The sequence below is a fragment of the Rhea pennata genome, chromosome 6 (assembly GCF_028389875.1).
Source record: "Rhea pennata isolate bPtePen1 chromosome 6, bPtePen1.pri, whole genome shotgun sequence".
NCBI classification, from domain to species: Eukaryota; Metazoa; Chordata; class Aves; order Rheiformes; family Rheidae; genus Rhea; species Rhea pennata.
Window position 1 is genome coordinate 22,805,776 of NC_084668.1, and position 18,277 is coordinate 22,824,052.

Genomic DNA, 18,277 nt, shown 5'->3' on the forward strand with positions numbered 1-18,277 from the left:
GGGGTTTTAAATGTTCACCTGTATAATTATAAATCTAAAACCAAATAGCCAACTTTCTTGATGACTCAACACCCACACTGACTGCAGAAGAATCCGGATCCTCAGCAAGCCCTTTATATAAAAGTGCTTACAACCAATCATGAAAGTTATGGCTTATGCTATTTTCCAGACCAAAATCTGAAAGTCCATTAATGAGCTTTACTTCTCATGCCATAGTATTATTGGTTTTAGGAAGAACTTGTAGGCATAGAACCTTTCTCTTTTAACTTCTGTTAAATACTTCTTTACAGAATTTCTTTTTTCTCATGCCTGGACTTTCCTTTAATTGGATGCCTGCCAATTTTACCTCCCAGACTGAGGATGTTCCTTATGCTCTTATTTATATATATATATACATATATTTTTTTTATATATATATATATATATATATATATATATATGTTTATCTAAGCCCTTTGGGCTTCTCTCTTTGGCAAGAACTGTTTACAAAAATTCAAGGAGCACTGAAATATTTGGCAGTAGTCTCATATAGATAAAAAAGGTCGCTCCAGGCTCCCCTGGGGAAAGTTTGCAAGTTCATTGCTGATCTCGCCTAGTAAGCTGTGGATGAAAAGCAAGAAGCCTGAAGCTGTCATTGTTCATGTACTTACATGTGGAGATTTATGTTAAACTTTGCATTTATTCACTTTATGAATCCGAAGAGTAATACTTAGCACATTCCACTTGAGAATCTCCAAAAGCTTTATTAATGCAACCCCAAACATAAGGGTAGCTGGAAACAAAAATGATATGAAGTATCACAAACATACATAGACTATACTTCTACTAAAAAAAAAAATGTTTGTAACATACTAGATAGACTGTACCATTCTTGATCTCACAGATGGAAGGAAAATCCATTGGATTGTTTTTGGATTTTTTTTTTAATCTAATATACTGATTAACGAAAAGGAGAATAAACAATTAGGAAAAAATGGGAGCCCAAAGCATACGGTAAATTTAAATTCTACTGCTTTACTGGTATTCCCTTGGAAACACATACCAATTTGCAAAGTCTCCTGGTAATGGAACAACATAGATTTCTACAAAATCTGAAAACATGGGGAAAAACAAATATGCATTTTCACTTCTTGAGAATGTATTTTAAAAGCCATTTTTTTCCCCTCATTGTTGATTCTCATCTTCTCAAATTTTTTCTTCTGCTCCTCAAAGGACTGTTAAGTTTAGGCATAGCCGTATTTTCTCACCAGTGCCTTCTCATGTATTTGAGTGAGAGATACATAGGAAAACGAACATATTAAATAATTTTATTATAACCACTTATCTTAATCAGTTGTGTTTATTTGGTTGACTGTCAGGTTTAATAATAATAATAATAATACCCAAAAGAGCATGTTATAGGATAAAAAAGTCTGACTATCCTACACTAAAATATAAACACAAAAATATAAGCATCTTAAAAACAAAATGAATTTCAGCCCTTAAAGCAAAATAACAAAAATAGTGAACAAAGCTATTATCTCTGTACAAGAGAAATGAAATTTTTAATGAGATTAATGTAGATGGTCTTACTGATAGCCTTTTTTTTTTTTTTACCCATTATATTTGCATTTTTCGTGTTATAAGGAATATTGGGTACCTGTTAATCTGGATTCTGATTGCAAGCAATTAGTCTACATCTTAAAGCAGCTCTATAGACTTCAACGAGTCTTCTGAACTTACTTTGACATAAATGATACAAGAATCTGGGTCAAAAGATTCAAAGATTTTTCTTTCAGATTTAACCTTGAGTCCCTTTACTAAACATGAATTGCTTCAAAGCAAAATAAATATTTACTGTTGCTGATACCCTGTCTCAAGCCAATTGATGCAAGAAGAAAAGAGCATGCTTTTGTAGTTTGTTAAATATCTTAAAAGACGTAATAATACTTACATGCTTTGCAGACTGTCTGCCATGTAGTTTCCTTTCTCATCTGCTCCCCTTTGTTATTAAAATAAGCACAAGCAAAATAAAAAGAAACTAAAAACAAGGTTCTTGTTGAATGTATCAATTGATCCCTTTTAACCATCAGTAAAATAAAATACAGACTTATTGTCAGTGTGAGTTTGTTTTTCTCTCTTTGTATAAGCAAGCTTAGGCTGTTTCCAACTTAAAAATAGACCTTACTTCACAGTTTGGGAACTACTATTGAGTGTTTATTCAGCTCACTAATATTTGCACTTAAATGAACAGATGAAGTATTTGATTTATCTAGAGTAAGTACATTAGCGTGTTTGTGACAATTTTTATTTCAAAACAAATCACATTCAGTGACAATCACAGCTCTGGCACACTGTCTTTTATTAACACATGCTTCTTTAGTTGTTAGATCACAAACATTTAGAAAGAATTAAATGATTGACTTTGAACAGCATTGCATATTATCTTTGAGCTTACCTCAGCACCTGTGTAAACAGGCTTTTCATTGGTATTATTGAGAATTACACCCATTTATGCCAGGGATTAATATGCCAGGGTCTCTCTCTGTGAAATCACAGTTAAAGACACAGTTTCTAGCTACTATTATTTTCTCCTTAAGTAAATGCATGTTTAGCTAAAAGCTGCACGGGTAGTTTGCGAGGATGGAGATTAAATCTGAAGTGAATGTAGAAGATTCAGCCCTGCTCCACTTAAAGTAAAAATTGTTTTGCAGAGGGATTGTCACCCACATGCAAGTGCTGGAGGGTAAACCTCCCCCTGGAAATGCCTCACACTGTCTTTTTCACTTCTCCTCCCACCATTCTTCTCGTTGTCTCACTGGGGAGCGTAGTAAGTGTCACTGGAAAATAAGCTGCCCGATTCCTCAGAATGACATCCGACTACTGCGCTTAAAAGAGCGTGTAGCAAGCAGAGCCATTAAAAGTGGCAACGCTTTTCCTACTGTTGAATAAAAACTAGTGGTAGGTTCAGATTCCCTAAGCCCATCTGCTGAATCCTGCACTGCACAACCACCCTTTTATTCAAGTTCAAAGATGCAGCTCCTCCATTTAAAGAGCACTTGTTATTTGGGAGGAAATGGAGGCCAGAGCATGCCTGACACTAAAGAAAGAGAAAATGCATGTTGGCTCTGCAGCAGAGCCCTCCAACAGAGCCAACCTGACCTAAGCATAATTAATCAATTGCATATTCTTTTAGCAAACCAATTCTTTTTATTCTTTAGCTTTTAGCTAGTCCAAATACCTATTTACAGTGATACTGTCATAAGTGACAGGGAAGTGTGCTAAGACTGATGTCTCTCCCTGTCTCTCAGGTACTGTACTGAATTTGTCATTCTCTATGATATACTGACTTCTGTCTGACTGTTGCAGATTGTTACATGTTGTGACACCAATTAGTATGCTCCCTTTTAACTTTTTTCTCCAATTTCTACCTTAGTTCAGTAAAATTTGTCTACCAGACTGATTCTGTGCTCAGCTTTATTCTCCAGCTCTGCTACTGAGCAATGTTAGAACCTCAGAAAAGGTGGAGAAAGGCATTTTAAAATCTTACACAGTAAATATGAGATTTCCCTCTCACACATATACGTATAAAAATAAAAATGGAAAATCTCACATAACCAATTTTTAAGAACTCACCAATCCTTTAGCCTCATGAATATTGTGATTCCTTGGATAATTTATAGGTTATACATTAAATATTACTTTTATCAGTGTAAGCTTGTTACCTGCTAACTTGACTAACTTACTTGGCCTGTTATATTGCATAAAGGGAGAAGGTGGACCTTCTAAATACTAGCATGTACTGTTATATACCATTGTCACATTGTCTATCATTCGTTTGCCTAACCTGCCTTCATACAGTTTTTTCTTGTCTTAGGAACTTTCACCATGTACTTTTATTACATATTTTTCTAATTGAATGGGACACACTACAGAGAAGATTATACATTGAATTTATGCAATAGCTATACAGTATTCTCACTTTTTTACATCATATTTACACCTTTTAACACTGAGGTTGTTTTTATAACTACCAGTATACACCAATGTTGTGTTTTTATTGAAGTCAAAAATTGATTTAGTATCAATACACATGAATACTCATATTATCTTTGAATATTTATTAACTTGTGTATGTGAGCAGTGGGTTGTAGCTGCTATTAAAGTAATTCACCTGCTTTCCTGGATCTTTCAGATTCCCTTCAAATTTGTAGCAACCTGATTAACAGGGTATCATCTGAAACTGTGTCTATCTCATTGCTCACTGCTTCTTCGTAGTAGCAATAGGCAAGGTTCCTTTGGCTAACATGAGAAGTACAAAGCTTTGTCATGCAGATACTAGATTTAGTATTCTTGATGCAATACATTATACCTTGAAGAATAACCTAGATTTTCAGGCCTTTGGATGAGTGCTCCTCTACAACTCAGATTTTGGGGCTGTCTGTTGTTTTAAAATAATAAAAATATTAAAGAGATTCCTAATTTAAACTGTTGTAGTCCCAGATAAAGCCTACAGACTGTTCAGCTGTGTTTTCCTTTTAAGCTGTATTTCTAGTTTATAAAAATTCACTTAAATTCTGTTGAACAGATGCAAGTATAACAAACTGAGATTGGGAAGCACTTCAAGGTGATAATCTGCAGATATGGTCTTGATTTAAATGGGAAAATGTCAGAACATATGGAGTAAATTTAATTGTCCTACCTTGACTGCATACAGAGTGCAGAGATTTCCTTTTTTTTTTTTTTTTTTTAATATATTTTTTGTATTTGCTTCCCAGGAGGTTAGGATTGTAGTTCCTGTTACTTTAGAGTTTTGCTTGAAGGACGGTAAAAAACATTTTTCCCTAAGGAAAAAGCAAAAGCAGGTATATCATAAACCCATCTGCACTGTAGCAAACACACATGCATATCATATACAAACTACAACAAATGGAACATTCCATCTTCGTAATAAATTGAAATACATTGTGCACATATGGATGAAAGATAAAGCCTACAATGTTCCACTAAGATACAAAGGTATGGTAGCACTTGGGAGAAATAGCTTTTGAAGATGGATCTTTCCATCTCAAATCCTTACCTTGATTCGTTCGCCCAGGTTTCACCCTGTTTGTAACAGATCAGTCCCTCTTTCCCTCTTTTGCTCCATTTCACTGATTCCTAGGCCCAGTGTGCTCCCCATGTCACATCGTCCCTCTTTACACATCTTTTCCCTAGGTTGCCCCTGATGTCCTGTTCCTAATTTACCTTTTCAGTTCTGCATCTCATTCTCTTTGCTTTGTCAGTCTGTCCAAACAACCAAATGTCTAATCTTTGGTCCAAACATAGAGAAAATCTATTCAAAAAGTGACCTGTATTACTAACAATTAAAATATTTATATAATGTGTATATATGGTTTCTTTCCAAACCACCCATTATGAAGGTGCCTTAAAAGAAGGAACGGTTGATACAGAAAATGTCTACTATTATCACTGCTTTTACCCATCTCATACCTTAACGTATATTGGATTTAAAATAATAAAAAATGGCCAATACCACTATATTGATTGAGCATTTATACAATTCATTGCAATCATTCAAAAAGGAAAAACAATGTTCTATACAGAAGGAAATAAAAATGCCTTCTACAAAAAAATCTAGCCAGCTATCTTTACTGCAAATGTTTGTGTATATAGTGGAAACTGCTTACTTTTCCATTGTGCATAGAAAAAGGGGGCAATGAGAGTTCTCTTAGTATATCACAGAGTTCACCACAGCAGTGGATAAAGATCTCACCACAAATCAAACTAAAGTAGCCAAATCTATGTTGAGTGATTTCTGTTGATGCTTAATACAGATTTCAAGATTGTTCCATATTTTTATTCATTATTAAACTGGAGAATCTGGAGATTAGCCAAGTCACATTCAAAAAATAACATACAAATACAGTGATTTCTAAGACAACAAGAAACTTTTCCCTTGTGTCACTGGAGCTCCTACTGTCTCCCTGTTTGCCCTACATTTTTTTTTGTCCTTTTGAGAGTCAATGGATTTGCAGGTATTCCACAAGTAATCAGCTTGGTTTTGCTAGAAGAAAAAATTTTTACATGAGTAGATACTTCAGAATTAGTATAAGAAAGAAGGTTGGTCACTTTGTTTACTGTAAAACTGTGTTTTGTACATACTTTAAAACTCTATGAGACAGATGAATCCTTGGTCTGAACCAGTAAGACCATTCTCTTGTATCCCTATACATAAATGCAATGCAATAACTGTGGACATGAGCAAGAAGTATACATTATTGATAAAAGCAAGTCAAAGCCAGTGAAGACAAAACTCAATTTTAACATGATTATTTTTCTGCAATTGGTACTTTTAACCACAAGTCTGCTTTACGAGCATAGGAAGTCATGCTGAAACAAAAAACCTGTTTCCTGCTTCCATTCAAGAGTCCAGGCATATACTTGATAAAAAAGTAATTCCAGCTTTCATAAGTAAAACTTAACATTTTTTTTTTAAACAGGCATATTTTGCTTGCAATATCCTAATTTTTCTTTTCACATAAATTAATTAGCAGTAAGCCATTTTAAAAACTGAATTTCCAATATAATTGTCTGAAGTGCTTTTCTTATTTCAATAATTCTACTGGCCTTTCTTTTGGCTATAACATAGCACTAGTTTTCCCAAGTAGCACAAATTAAAATATTTTTAAATAAAAAACATACCCTCAATTAAGCTTTTTGAAAAAATGCAATTTCACAAAGCTAAAAAGAGAGAAAATCCAATCCAGTTTCAAGTTCTTACTCAGAAATAAAATATCTTGTTATATTTGCCCTTTTATCAACTTTACAACATTTTAGATTAGTTACAATTCACTTTACAGTGGATACTCTACAGTCCTACAAATAGTAGTTGATCTTATTACTTCTAAAACGGGCACTATTTAGACAACATTTAAGCTGCAAGGTTTGGAACAGAAAGCATCGATTTTGTTTAAGTCTGTAAGGGAACAGGTTTCTTCTGATGTCATATTTTTGTTTAATTAACATATTAAAATCCTGCCAGAAACAACATATCAGTTTGAGAGTCAAAGCAAATAGGGTTTTATTCTGTTAAAATCTACATCACACATATGGGTAAGATTTTATGATACTCCAGAGCTTATCTCCACCATCAACCCCTGGCAAAACTATACAAATGAAAATGCTTTGTATTAGACTCAGAGCTATGCATACCAAAAAGCATACTCAATAGCACAGGGCAGTGATTTCCTTAAAATACAAGCAGATATTTATATACATTTCCAACTCAGACTCTACAGTATCCTAAAACTTAGGGCTTGAAAAAACACCGTGATATTTTAACCTTTAATGTGATTTATACTACAAAGCTTCCTAAGATATTTAATTCATAGAACAGTATCTTACTCTAGTGGAAGTTTAGAAAATACAAGAAGCATACAATCAGATCCTACCTTCAAGGAGCCCTTATTGCACCTGCATTTGTGAAAGGTATTCGATTTTATGGAAAAAAAAGCAGGCCTTTCATTCTGTTAAAGGTGACAAAGATATTTAGGCATTCAAATATAATTTTTTTCTTTCTCGAAGACAACCAGTTTATACTTAGCTCAGCAGCTAACAACTGGCAAAAATATGGGTTGTCAATTGTGACATGCTTACCCTTCAGATTAAAAGTGATTGAGAGTGTCACCACACGAATGACACTCAAAACTGCATGTTCTAAATTGTATGTGTTCTATACCTTTGTTAAAGTAACACAGACATCTGTTTCTTGTCCTCTTTTTCTTGAGGTTAAGTGACTGCAAAATTACATTTAAATAAGCACATACAGCATGGATTGCAAACACTTTTGAAAACAGTGTTTGCATTCTTGTTTTCTCTTTAAAAGCACTTGAAATACTAATGCATTCTTAACTTTTTGCTGTCTCTCCAGAGCATCAATAGAAGGTCATGGTGTCTCGTTTCTAAAACTCAGGCCCTAAGAAACTCACTTCTCTCTCTAAACACCAAAAATATCTCAGCTCCTATGTACACAGGCCTTTTAGTGTTGATTACAGTATGCCGTAACAAGACTAGTAAATTCACTGGATTACCGTTTTTGATCCTCCCTCTAGTGTCTCTGATATGTATCATAAAAATATTTCTGTTTATTTAGGCACTGTTGGCATTTTGGTTATCCTTTCCTACATGATAATGATGTTCAGCTGGCAACTTAGGGTACTTTAAACATAATACATGTGTTAGCTGTTAAAAAGCCTTGAGTTTGGCAGGTTTGTGTTGAGTATGTTGATGGAAGAGGAGACTTCAGAGAAATAAGGCAGTCACAGTGAAGAATGGCAATCGCTGACTGATCTGGTACCTCTGAACCACACATATACCATATGCAGTTAGTATGAAATAATCACTTTCATGCAAATCAGAAAGTGATTCTGTCAGAACCTTCTTCTGACGAATGTTAGAGGTAGTGATTTGCTGTTTATGTACCAAAAATTTTCCTCCAAAAGAGAAAATACTCAGAAATTAAGGCAGCAGGCCTTGTAGTGCCAGTGAAAATAGATATTCTTATTCTTTAAATCTCTGAAAAAATTCTGTTCAGTCCAATACTTTTTAACATACTATGAATTTCAACAGGAACTGGATACATGTTAATATTTATTGAGTATTCACATTCAAGGAAGTAAAACAGTTCAAGGTCACAGTTATGAATAGATTAATGCATATTCCTTTACTATATATAAAGTAGAATTTAGGCAAATTTTTCCAGATCATTTTCAAATATATAAGTTTACAAAACATCAAGGAAAGGTTTTCAGTTCAATATTTGTCTCCTTTTCAGAGGCTAACATGAGATTTATAGGTAATATACGTACTCAATCTTGCTTCAGTTTCTGGAGTTTATGGTATATTCAGCCATAAGGGTGCCTTTTGGTTGTTTCTTCAGGATTACTCAGAGATAGCAGGAATGGTTTTTGGAACTTGCTCTGTATCCAGACTCGCTGCATTTTGACTTTTTTCTTCCTGTTGACTTGTAATCGCCGATCAACTAAATTCTGTACTTCAGTTAATCCAGCCAAGTTGAACATGTTCCATACCTCATCTGTTTTCTCATATGAAGAATTATTATAATTTTAGAAAGACATTTGTAGAATGTAGTGATTAACAATCTGCAGTTCATTCAAAGATGGAATTAATTCTATTTTGTTATTTGAAAGATCATGGAAATTGCCTGCAAAAAGTCTTCTGTTAAGAGATTCATTTTCCCAGTTTTCAATTTATATTACAGAAGAAATGTCATGCTGAGACCCAAAGCACGTAGGTTATTACTTATGGCATTCAGAAATCCCCTTTCTTAGAGGGATTCAGATACAATAGAGCTGAGGAAAGCAAATATATATGACTTGGTCACTGTTTCCATGGTATTGATTTAAAGCTATTTCATCTGCCAATCCAAACATCTATGACAATGTCATTATCTCCTTCTTGTTGACAGTCACAAATGAACAACTTAAGCTTCTTTTTCATGAGTAAGCACAAAAGTTTCAAAAATTGTGAAGCCTCTTGGAATTCAAGCCATTTCCCAAACATGTCCTAGATTCTCTTTCTCACCTCTAAAATTACCCTAGCTGTGAGAAATCCTGATCCATTTGAATTATTTACAGTCTAGGCTGTAGAGAAGAGAAGTAGTTTAATGTTCTCTTTTACAGTTTCCAGCTACTGGGCAGTAGCATGTCAGACTAAGCTGATTGCCAACAGAACCAGGTAAATGGAAGAGAAAAGGGAAATGGTCATTCAGTCAAGAATTTCAGCTTAGCCCTGGAGAAAAAGCAGCCATATAGCCCGGATTCACCAATATGGCAGAACAAAATACCAGACCCTGAACAGCTGCTCATTTTTCAAGGCATGTTTATCTGAATTTTAAGAATACATCAAGTCATCTTTAAATAACAGTATTAAGCATTCTGTATCTAGTGAGATTCTCAAAAAAAAAAAAAGAGAAATTCCAGCTATAGCTGTAAGCAATCTTGTAGATCCTTGGATCCAACAAGCAGAGGTAAGACTTTTCATGGAGTGTGTGTCGTTAACAAAAAAGTTATTAACAAGAAGCTTTTTATAGACTGGACTTGGGTCTCATGGTCACCTTAATCATGAGATGGCAACATGCAAGACAGAACTGCACCTGGTGAACCTGAAGATAAACAAAATTCCACTCTAAATCATTTAATACTAATGTAGGTTTGGTGTTGCTTACGGGGGCGGGGGGGCGGAATCAAATACAGATTTATCTCCTACAAAAAATGATTTATTCTGAGAATTTAGAATAAAAGTAGACATATTTTATTGGTCAAACAGATTTTGTGCTCTCTGTGGCTCTGTTACTGTAATTTTCTAAGCTCACAGATCTGATCCGATGATGTTGCTATAAAGAAAACATGTCTTGCCACATAGAGAGAGACACATAGTGGCTAAATAAAAATTAAAAGCAGAGAAAGGAAAAAGAAAGAAAGAAAGAAAAGCTTTAAAATTTTGTTTTAAGATAAGCTTTTGTAATCCAAATCTTCCTGAGAGACACACAACACTTTCTATAAAACTAAATCATTTCATACCTTTGGTAAAGAAATAAACTCTGGTTCCATCTCCTCGTACATAAAAATTTTCTGACAAGCAATGGCCTAGGAAATTAAAACAATAAAGAGAAAATCCGTATAACTGTTTTCAAAGACAGTTCAAAATAAACAGTAAAATATGTTTGTTAGTTACCTTTTTTAAAACGAAGTTGAGATGTATCATATCTTCCATAGTCTCGAAATAACAACATTCCTCCAGGTTTCAGTAGTTTAGCCAACCTATTTACAACCCTTTGCATCCTTAGAAAATAGATGGAATACTAGTGAAATTTCCCAAGATTTTTTTTTCTAGATGCTTGGACTGTACATAGATTTCTGAAACTAGAGAGAGATGTGTCTATATTTACTATGGAAAGGCCAGACACCAGCAAACAGGAAGAACTCTTTACAAATAAAGTCTAGGACAAATATTTATAAGGAACTGTTATTACAGAATACAAACCAGAGAGAAAAAAGGAGGAGTCCTTTTCCTTCCCTTAAACAGAATCTCAAGGACAGATTAAAACACAGTTTTTGAGTATATGGGTCATATGAACCAGGTAGATATATGACAAACAAGGAATGAACAGTTAGCTATGTTCATTGGTGAGCTAGGTTCAGCCCTCTCTCTGTACACAGCAAAATCAAGGGCTTGGAAGGCAGACAAAAACTGATCTAACTTGTTTATGGAGGTAATTATCACACAAACAAAGTCAGCACCTGAATACCTAACTGCGCAGAATGGAAGAGGAGTCTCAGTAGTACCTGAAGAAAGAAATCTTGTAGAATTAAATCTGGAGATATTGGCAGTTAAGGGAGGAATGTCCACATCCTCCAAAATGTTGAAGTGTTTGTGCATCTTGACCATATCTAACATCACTTCTTCTTTATCAAGACCACACCACCAGCCATGTGTATTCTAGAAATAAGTATCATACTTCATACTTTTTCCCATGCTCTACCCCAGAGCATCTTCCTTCTCACTACTTAGGTTTAACTTGGTGCTTCTCATAAATACATTTGCATTATTCTGCAAAGTACCTTACTAACCAATAAAGCTTAACTCTCTCAAAACAACATACAGGACTCCAGCTTCTCCACATTCACTAAAGACCACAAAAGGCCATATATGCCTGGCAGGCAGCAAGGTAGAAGATACTGCAAGTCTAATTTAATCCTTCCTCTCTCAGGGAAGTGGATAGGCAGTGTGGGAGACGTGGAACAGAGGGAGGGTAATTTAATGGATAGGAAAGACAGGGTGCTATATCTGAAAAGAACTAGAAAAAAGAAGGTACTCCTTGCATATGCAAGATCAGCATACCATTACTGCAGAGCAAAAGAATATCCTTACATTGCCCCTGCATCTTGGTCAGCTTTCTCCTATATGCTCCTTATCTAACAGCAGTTTAGACATCCTGTCTTGATTTTTAAGGGGCTAAATTAGGAGATAATTCAGCAGAAAATAACAGCATACCTGCCCGCTCCCCCCCCCAAAAAAAAAAGAAAAAAAAGAAAAAAAAGAAAAAAAAAGAAAAAAAAGAAAAAAAAGAAAAAAAAGAAAAAAAAGAAAAGGAGCATACACTTGTTAAACATGGGATTTCCTCAGAGGAAGCCAAGTGCTTTGAAAGTTCTCATTTTTCATGCATGATATCGGCAACAAAATAGAAAAAGGTAGATCACATAAGAATAAGAGACTGCTCAAGAAAGGTAGTTATGCATAGAGCTATACACATTGCCTACATAAGTGTAAGTTTTGTGCACAGAAACATGTACATGCACAGAAAGTGAAAGTGCTGTGAGAAACCTGCTCTTTTAGGACTAGACCACATTAATCACATAGCATGAGGAAAGTTTAGTATCTTTCAAATTCTGAGGCTAACTTTAAGAGGGGACTGCTAGCAGAAGTAGTGTGTTACCTTTTAGGTACAAGAGTAGCAACTGTCAGAAATAAGAGCCTAAAAAGAAACCATTCGGTAACAATGGTGCTGAATACAACTACATATCTCTCACGCATGTTTTCCAGGTCTCCTAAGCACATATATCTGAAGTTCTACACCATCCCTCTCTTGGTTTTCTTTTCCAATCTCCCTCATTTCAAAATTTTGATATTTGTATACTAAGCAACAAGGGGCTGGATTATATTTGTCTTTATAGAGTCATTTCAATTCTAGACGATGAGTGTAATGACTCAAAAACCTTTGGAAACTGGCTTTTATCACACAAATAATTAAAACAGGTATCTTTACATACATACACATATACTTGCAAAAAAACCCCTATCAGCCTTTGGCAGCTAACGTAGGGAGAAAGATAAACACATTTATTCTCGAATGATTAACAGAAAAAAACCCACAGAAGTTTTGACAGAACATTTGATTACTGCTTCTACAGGCAAAGTGATTCAGTGAATGTGTCTCTATTGTCCAATTTCCTCCTGGCTGCATCACTGCAGTTACAGAAATCTGAAATCTACTGCTTGAATTGTTTTTGAAATCTGGACCCAGGCATTGCATGACTCATACACTCATCTCTGAACAAACAGGAAGGAGCAATATCCTATATGGGAAATATTTTTCTGTAAAGCTAATCATTAATAACTTAGGCAGGCAGGCAGGGAACCAGGCCACAGATTTAGGCAAATGTTGTTCTGTTTGCCAAGCCCATTTTAATGACACTCTTAAAGCAATAACTGTCCTATCACACAGAGCACACATTTCCCTTCATATGGTCTAGCTAAAAGAAGAGTCAAGTAGTTTAACTTACATGCACTTTTTTGTACTCGTTCCATTAAAAAGTGCATTTTCAAAATTAGCCGGCTTTAACAGTCATGAAGTTTGGTTCATTAGACACTGAGAGGCATCAGTAATAAGGCTAATAGCTCTCAACATAATACCATGCATACAAATTAGATTAAGTTTTCCTAATCCAAACAAGCTACACATTTCTGAATGCGTTTTAAGAAGCCAGTTGACATCTGTGTGTGGGGAAATCAGCAACCTAAATCTTTATTGATATATTGTAAGATGTTAAATCAAGAATGCTTGCTTTTGATCACCAAGAATCATTTCCTTTTGAAAGACTAGCAGTCTGCTTCTCAATTTGTAAATTTCTTGAAGAACCGAGAGTTTTAATAGGGATGTATTTTGTTAGAAACTCATTTTATTTTGATGCAGACAGGAGGCTCACTAATGAAACAGTCTGACCAGCCTCTCTTTCTAAGCTGAAAATGGGAAACAGCATTTAAAATACTTTGTTTTATATATATACCATAGCTTACTAAATAATAAATTAAAGATTCATCATCTTCCTTTGATATTCCTGAAAACCTCTAGTGACAAAAGAGATTCAATCCATTTGCTTTGCCCTTCAGTCTTCATTTACCTGTCAGGATGAATAGCAGAGAGCACAAAGACAAGGAGAATGACATCCAGTATCTCATCAGGAAAAGGGTAGGGTAAAGCATCATCACACACATCATGAACAAAGGCAAAACACCAAGCTGAATTGTAGGACGAATGTGACTGTTACGAAAAAGATGAAAAGAAACACAGAGAGAACAGTAGTAGTTAATACGTTTACTATGACTCAAAAAACTTTTTTTCTTCAATTATTCAGTACTGTAAAACATTTCATATAAAAGCCTATTCTGTCTGGTATCTTACTCAAGCTGAGAAGCAAGCTCACTGATGATATTCATTCCTCTCTTGTACAGAGTAAGACTTTGTTCTTTGGAATACTGAAAACTTCAGTTAAAAATTGTCAAAGCCATAATGTTTCTTTTCATGAAGATGGCTTCCTGTCAGCCTCCTGAGTTACAGGCTTATAAGGTACTCTAAAGTGAGCATATGAATTACCTTTACCAGCTCCACTGCTCCTGAAGCAAAATCACAACAGTACAGAAAGGTACCAGGTGTATTGCTAGGAAAACAAAACCAAAATCAGTTAAAGAACTATCATTGTAAAAGATAAAAGTCTACATCACTGATCTTGGAAGTACACACGGCCCTTTGGGGTTCTCTGCAGGTTTGATCAAGCATGCCTTATTAATGTCTAGCACATGGAAAGCCACATAGCTTGTAATGAACCAACAGGGCAGACAGATTCATAAGAATACCAACAGGCAGTTAGTATAAAAAGAAGAATTATAGCCTTGTCAGGAAAGAAATGGAAAGGAAAAGAAAGAAGGTCACAGAGGGCTGTCATGATTGATGGCAATGTACTAGTGCTGTGTTACATAAATACACATGAATAGGTCACATTTTCTTAGAGAAGCATTGAACCAAATCTCTATCATTAGCCCATGTAAACAGGCTAATTAGTGATACGATCTTTTTTTTCATAGCCACAAAAGTCATACACAGTTCTGAAGAGGTTTGGGTTCCCAAGTGCCATCTGCTGTGCTTTTGATTAAATTAAGCAGTACTGGTTGCTTCCCTCCACCATCCTCTCTGTTTTATAACCAAGGTGAATAGAAGTTTCCTGTAACACTGTTTTTTCTTCCTCCCATTCACGACAAAGTCAGCTGCAAATTTCCTTATATTGTGCATCAGATATTAGTAACTCCGTTGAGAAGGTTTTTTTACCTCCTGAAAAAACAATCTGAAAGTAAGCACAGCCCTGAAGACCCAACTGGGGGACAATCTCATGATCAATTCTTGACCAGATACTCTCTCCTAAAATACTGGAGACTTTAGATAGAGGGTTACTTCAGAAAAGAATCTGGAGAAATACAGCAGTGCTGTATATACATAACTAAGTGACCTGTCTCTGAGAGCTCATCAGGTTGTGGATCAAAATTTATTCCCATCTTTATTCATCAGGTCTGTGACCATCATGAGATCAGATCTCTACCACGGTTGAGGGCATGCAGCTAGGCTTTGAACCCAGTCAGTCACTTGGGAAAGGTTAAGCTACTTACCCTGACTCGTTAGGGTGTAGGTTCATTTTTTTTAAATGTAGAATAGGAGCTCTGTGGAAGGTCAATTTAAAACAAAGATACAGCTTGACCTAGATGGTTATTTTATGATGCTTTGTATTAAAAAGTAGTGACTTAATTTTTATGGATGGGGGGGCAGTTATAAAATTATGTTACAAATCAACATAGAATTTTTTTGTAGCCATAGTGTAATCATACTTGACTCTAGCTTCTTTTCATGTACTTACTAAAGGCATTTTTTATGTTATTAAATACAGAGTAGAAACAACTGTGCTATAAAGCTATTTAAGAGGTAAGAGATGCTTCCATCATCTCATATACAAGACAAATGTTCAATTCACTGATCTGATCAGTTGAAGGATTTGCATAAGAATGGAGATCTCAAGCAAAAACACCAAATGAATGGATCCTTAATCAAAAATGCTAACCCATGACTAATGCTTCCTGTGAGGAAAACACAAAAGTTTCTCTCTTCTTTTTCAAAAGAGACACTTAGGATCCTTCCCCTATGTAGCATTATTTCTCCAGCTTTTCATGTGACACAGGGCTTGCCTTTCCTTTTATGTGTCTGAAGCAAAGCATCTGTTTTGGGATGAAGGTGCACTGCTAACATTGTAATAGTTTTCATGCATGACCATAGCACACCACTTACATTCTCCCAGTCTCTGTTCCTGTACCCACAAAGCAGAGTACTTTCACATAGTGGTGGTCAGAACTGGTTTACAGAACAGTAAGAACTGTGCTGTATATAGTCTCTTGGAGGTATGTACATAAAGAAATCCAAGCTCCCTTGATACATACATAACCTTCCAATAAAACCTGCCTGCCTATAGCTTCTGTTTTTAGAAAAAGGTGTTAAGTGGATTAGGTGTCTCAGGGAATTAAGAATGCAATATAGGACTTGTGCTTTCCTTGCCATTAAAACCTGAAGCAATATGACAAAGTGTATCAGCCAAATTTGGAATAATACAATTTCTAGTCAGTAGATCATGCGCCATTATTTACTGTCTTTGATTTTGGCCCTTTGAAGAGATAATTGTCTGGTAGCTGTATGGAGACATATGAGACAAGGGGTGAGAAAATTTAATCTGCCTGAGACTAATTACAAAAAGTCAGTCTGAATGCATTTGAAAACAAGCCTACCTCCTTGTCAGCACACATGGTCCCATCAAGACTAAAGCTGAATAGTGTAAGGAATATATTGTAATGGCACTACCAACATTTTTAGCGGTCCAGAAGCAATCAGAAACTCAGGGAATTTCTAATTCTCTATCAAAGCAACCTTTCTTGAGGCACTGGTCTAGCATCAAAATTTGAAGAAAATACAGAAGACGAGAATGCAACTTTTGTATTTAAAAATCTGACACTACATACCATAGAACTTTCAAAATAGGAAAGACACTGTTTCCAGCACCACAACCAACCTAGAATCGAGAGAGAAACAAAAAGTTAAAACAAATAAGTGAATAAAACCCTGTACTTTAGGACTTTTATCTTAAGCTAGTTGGTAGGCAGGAACCATAAGACTTGAAGATATGTTGGATAGAAAAAGAATAAATTGCTTACAAAAAACTCCCTTACCACTTCTCCTATCACCAGGTTTCTCCTTAGTATCTTTCCAATGCTAAGAAAGAACACAACTCTCAGAAACAACTGCATAGGAAAATGCAATATTCTTGGGTAATTTCACCATTTGGGAAGAATGTGTTGACTACAGAGAACAAAGCATTTTAACAGCGAATTTTCTTTAGGAAATTAGAAACTCAATTTCAAGTGACTTTCAATGGAATCTGGCCATCTAGCCCCAGATCCTACTCTGGGAGAAACTTTCAAGAAGAAACAAAGCCCAGACCCTAGGTTCTTCTGAAAAGTATTGCCTTAAGTGAACATAGTACTTTAACTTCTGAACATTTACTTTCTTGATAGTTATTTTAGCATCTTTATCCATCCATACTTTTGAGCAATTACGTAGAGTGGTAAATCATGGGTGGAATGTTTGCAGTGCATTACCTCTAATACTCTGTAAGCAGCACCACTACCAGGGAAGGATTCTAGCTTGCCAAGTTGTTCTCTACAGTTTTCATCCTGAGAATTGTCAGTAACAGATTTTGCTTGGTTTTTGTTACATATTTGTCCTAATACAGAAGTAGAGTCTTCCCCATAATTACTCTTCCAGTATTCTTTTCCTTCCTCAAACATTCCATGAAAATCCTGGTGAGGAAAACTGCTGGTACTCTTAATGAGTTCTGAAGATTTTTCCTCTGTTTTCAACTGTTCTCTCTTCTCTTCTGGAAGAATTTCTGGGAACTCCAGAAACAGCCAATTGCGATCCTTAAAAAAGTTATTTTTATGAGTCTTATAAAATTCATTCCAATAATTACTGGCTTCTCTCTCATACTTGTCTGAAATAAAAACAAAACAAAAACAAAAACTGGGTGAACATGAGCTTAACTGCATAATAATGTAAAACAACACAGAATTAGGACCCCAAATCTACCATTTAAGAAATATGCTTCCTATATTGTGCATCTTTAAATAAAACACACAGATTCTGGTTCTCAATTTGGTTTCACAAGAAACTCCATGACAGTTTAATTAGATTTTATGTCACTTAGGATGAGACAGACAAACTTTCTGCATCATCAATTTTTTCTTTTATACAGTGACATAATTTGGCAGCATCACTAAAATATGGAGTCATGAGCTTCTTGGACAAATTTTCACATCCCAAATTATAAAACCAATGCCTCTTCTCAAT

At 35.2% G+C, this 18,277-nt stretch overlaps 1 protein-coding gene across 12 annotated transcripts in view; it reads right to left on the reverse strand.

Moving 5' to 3' along the window:
• METTL8 (methyltransferase 8, tRNA N3-cytidine) overlaps positions 1-18,277 on the reverse strand; it is a 56,132-nt gene that overhangs the window by 20,599 nt on the left and 17,256 nt on the right. The window contains exons 4-11 of one of the 12 annotated variants that reach the window (XM_062578778.1): positions 17,530-17,921; positions 16,894-16,943; positions 14,438-14,501; positions 13,965-14,104; positions 10,738-10,844; positions 10,584-10,649; positions 8,850-9,076; positions 4,738-4,823 (exon numbers count right to left, since the gene is read on the reverse strand). In XM_062578778.1, the coding sequence (XP_062434762.1) occupies positions 8,886-9,076; positions 10,584-10,649; positions 10,738-10,844; positions 13,965-14,104; positions 14,438-14,501; positions 16,894-16,943; positions 17,530-17,921 (1,010 nt within the window). In that variant the 3' untranslated portion in view covers positions 4,738-4,823; positions 8,850-8,885. Of the gene's footprint in view, positions 1-650; positions 773-1,933; positions 1,982-2,271; positions 4,824-6,761; positions 9,084-9,104; positions 9,354-10,583; positions 10,650-10,737; positions 10,845-13,964; positions 14,105-14,437; positions 14,502-16,893; positions 16,944-17,529; positions 17,922-18,277 lie in introns of those variants that run through there. The other 11 variants (XR_009958776.1, XM_062578779.1, XM_062578782.1 and 8 more) reach the window with 11 other exon arrangements.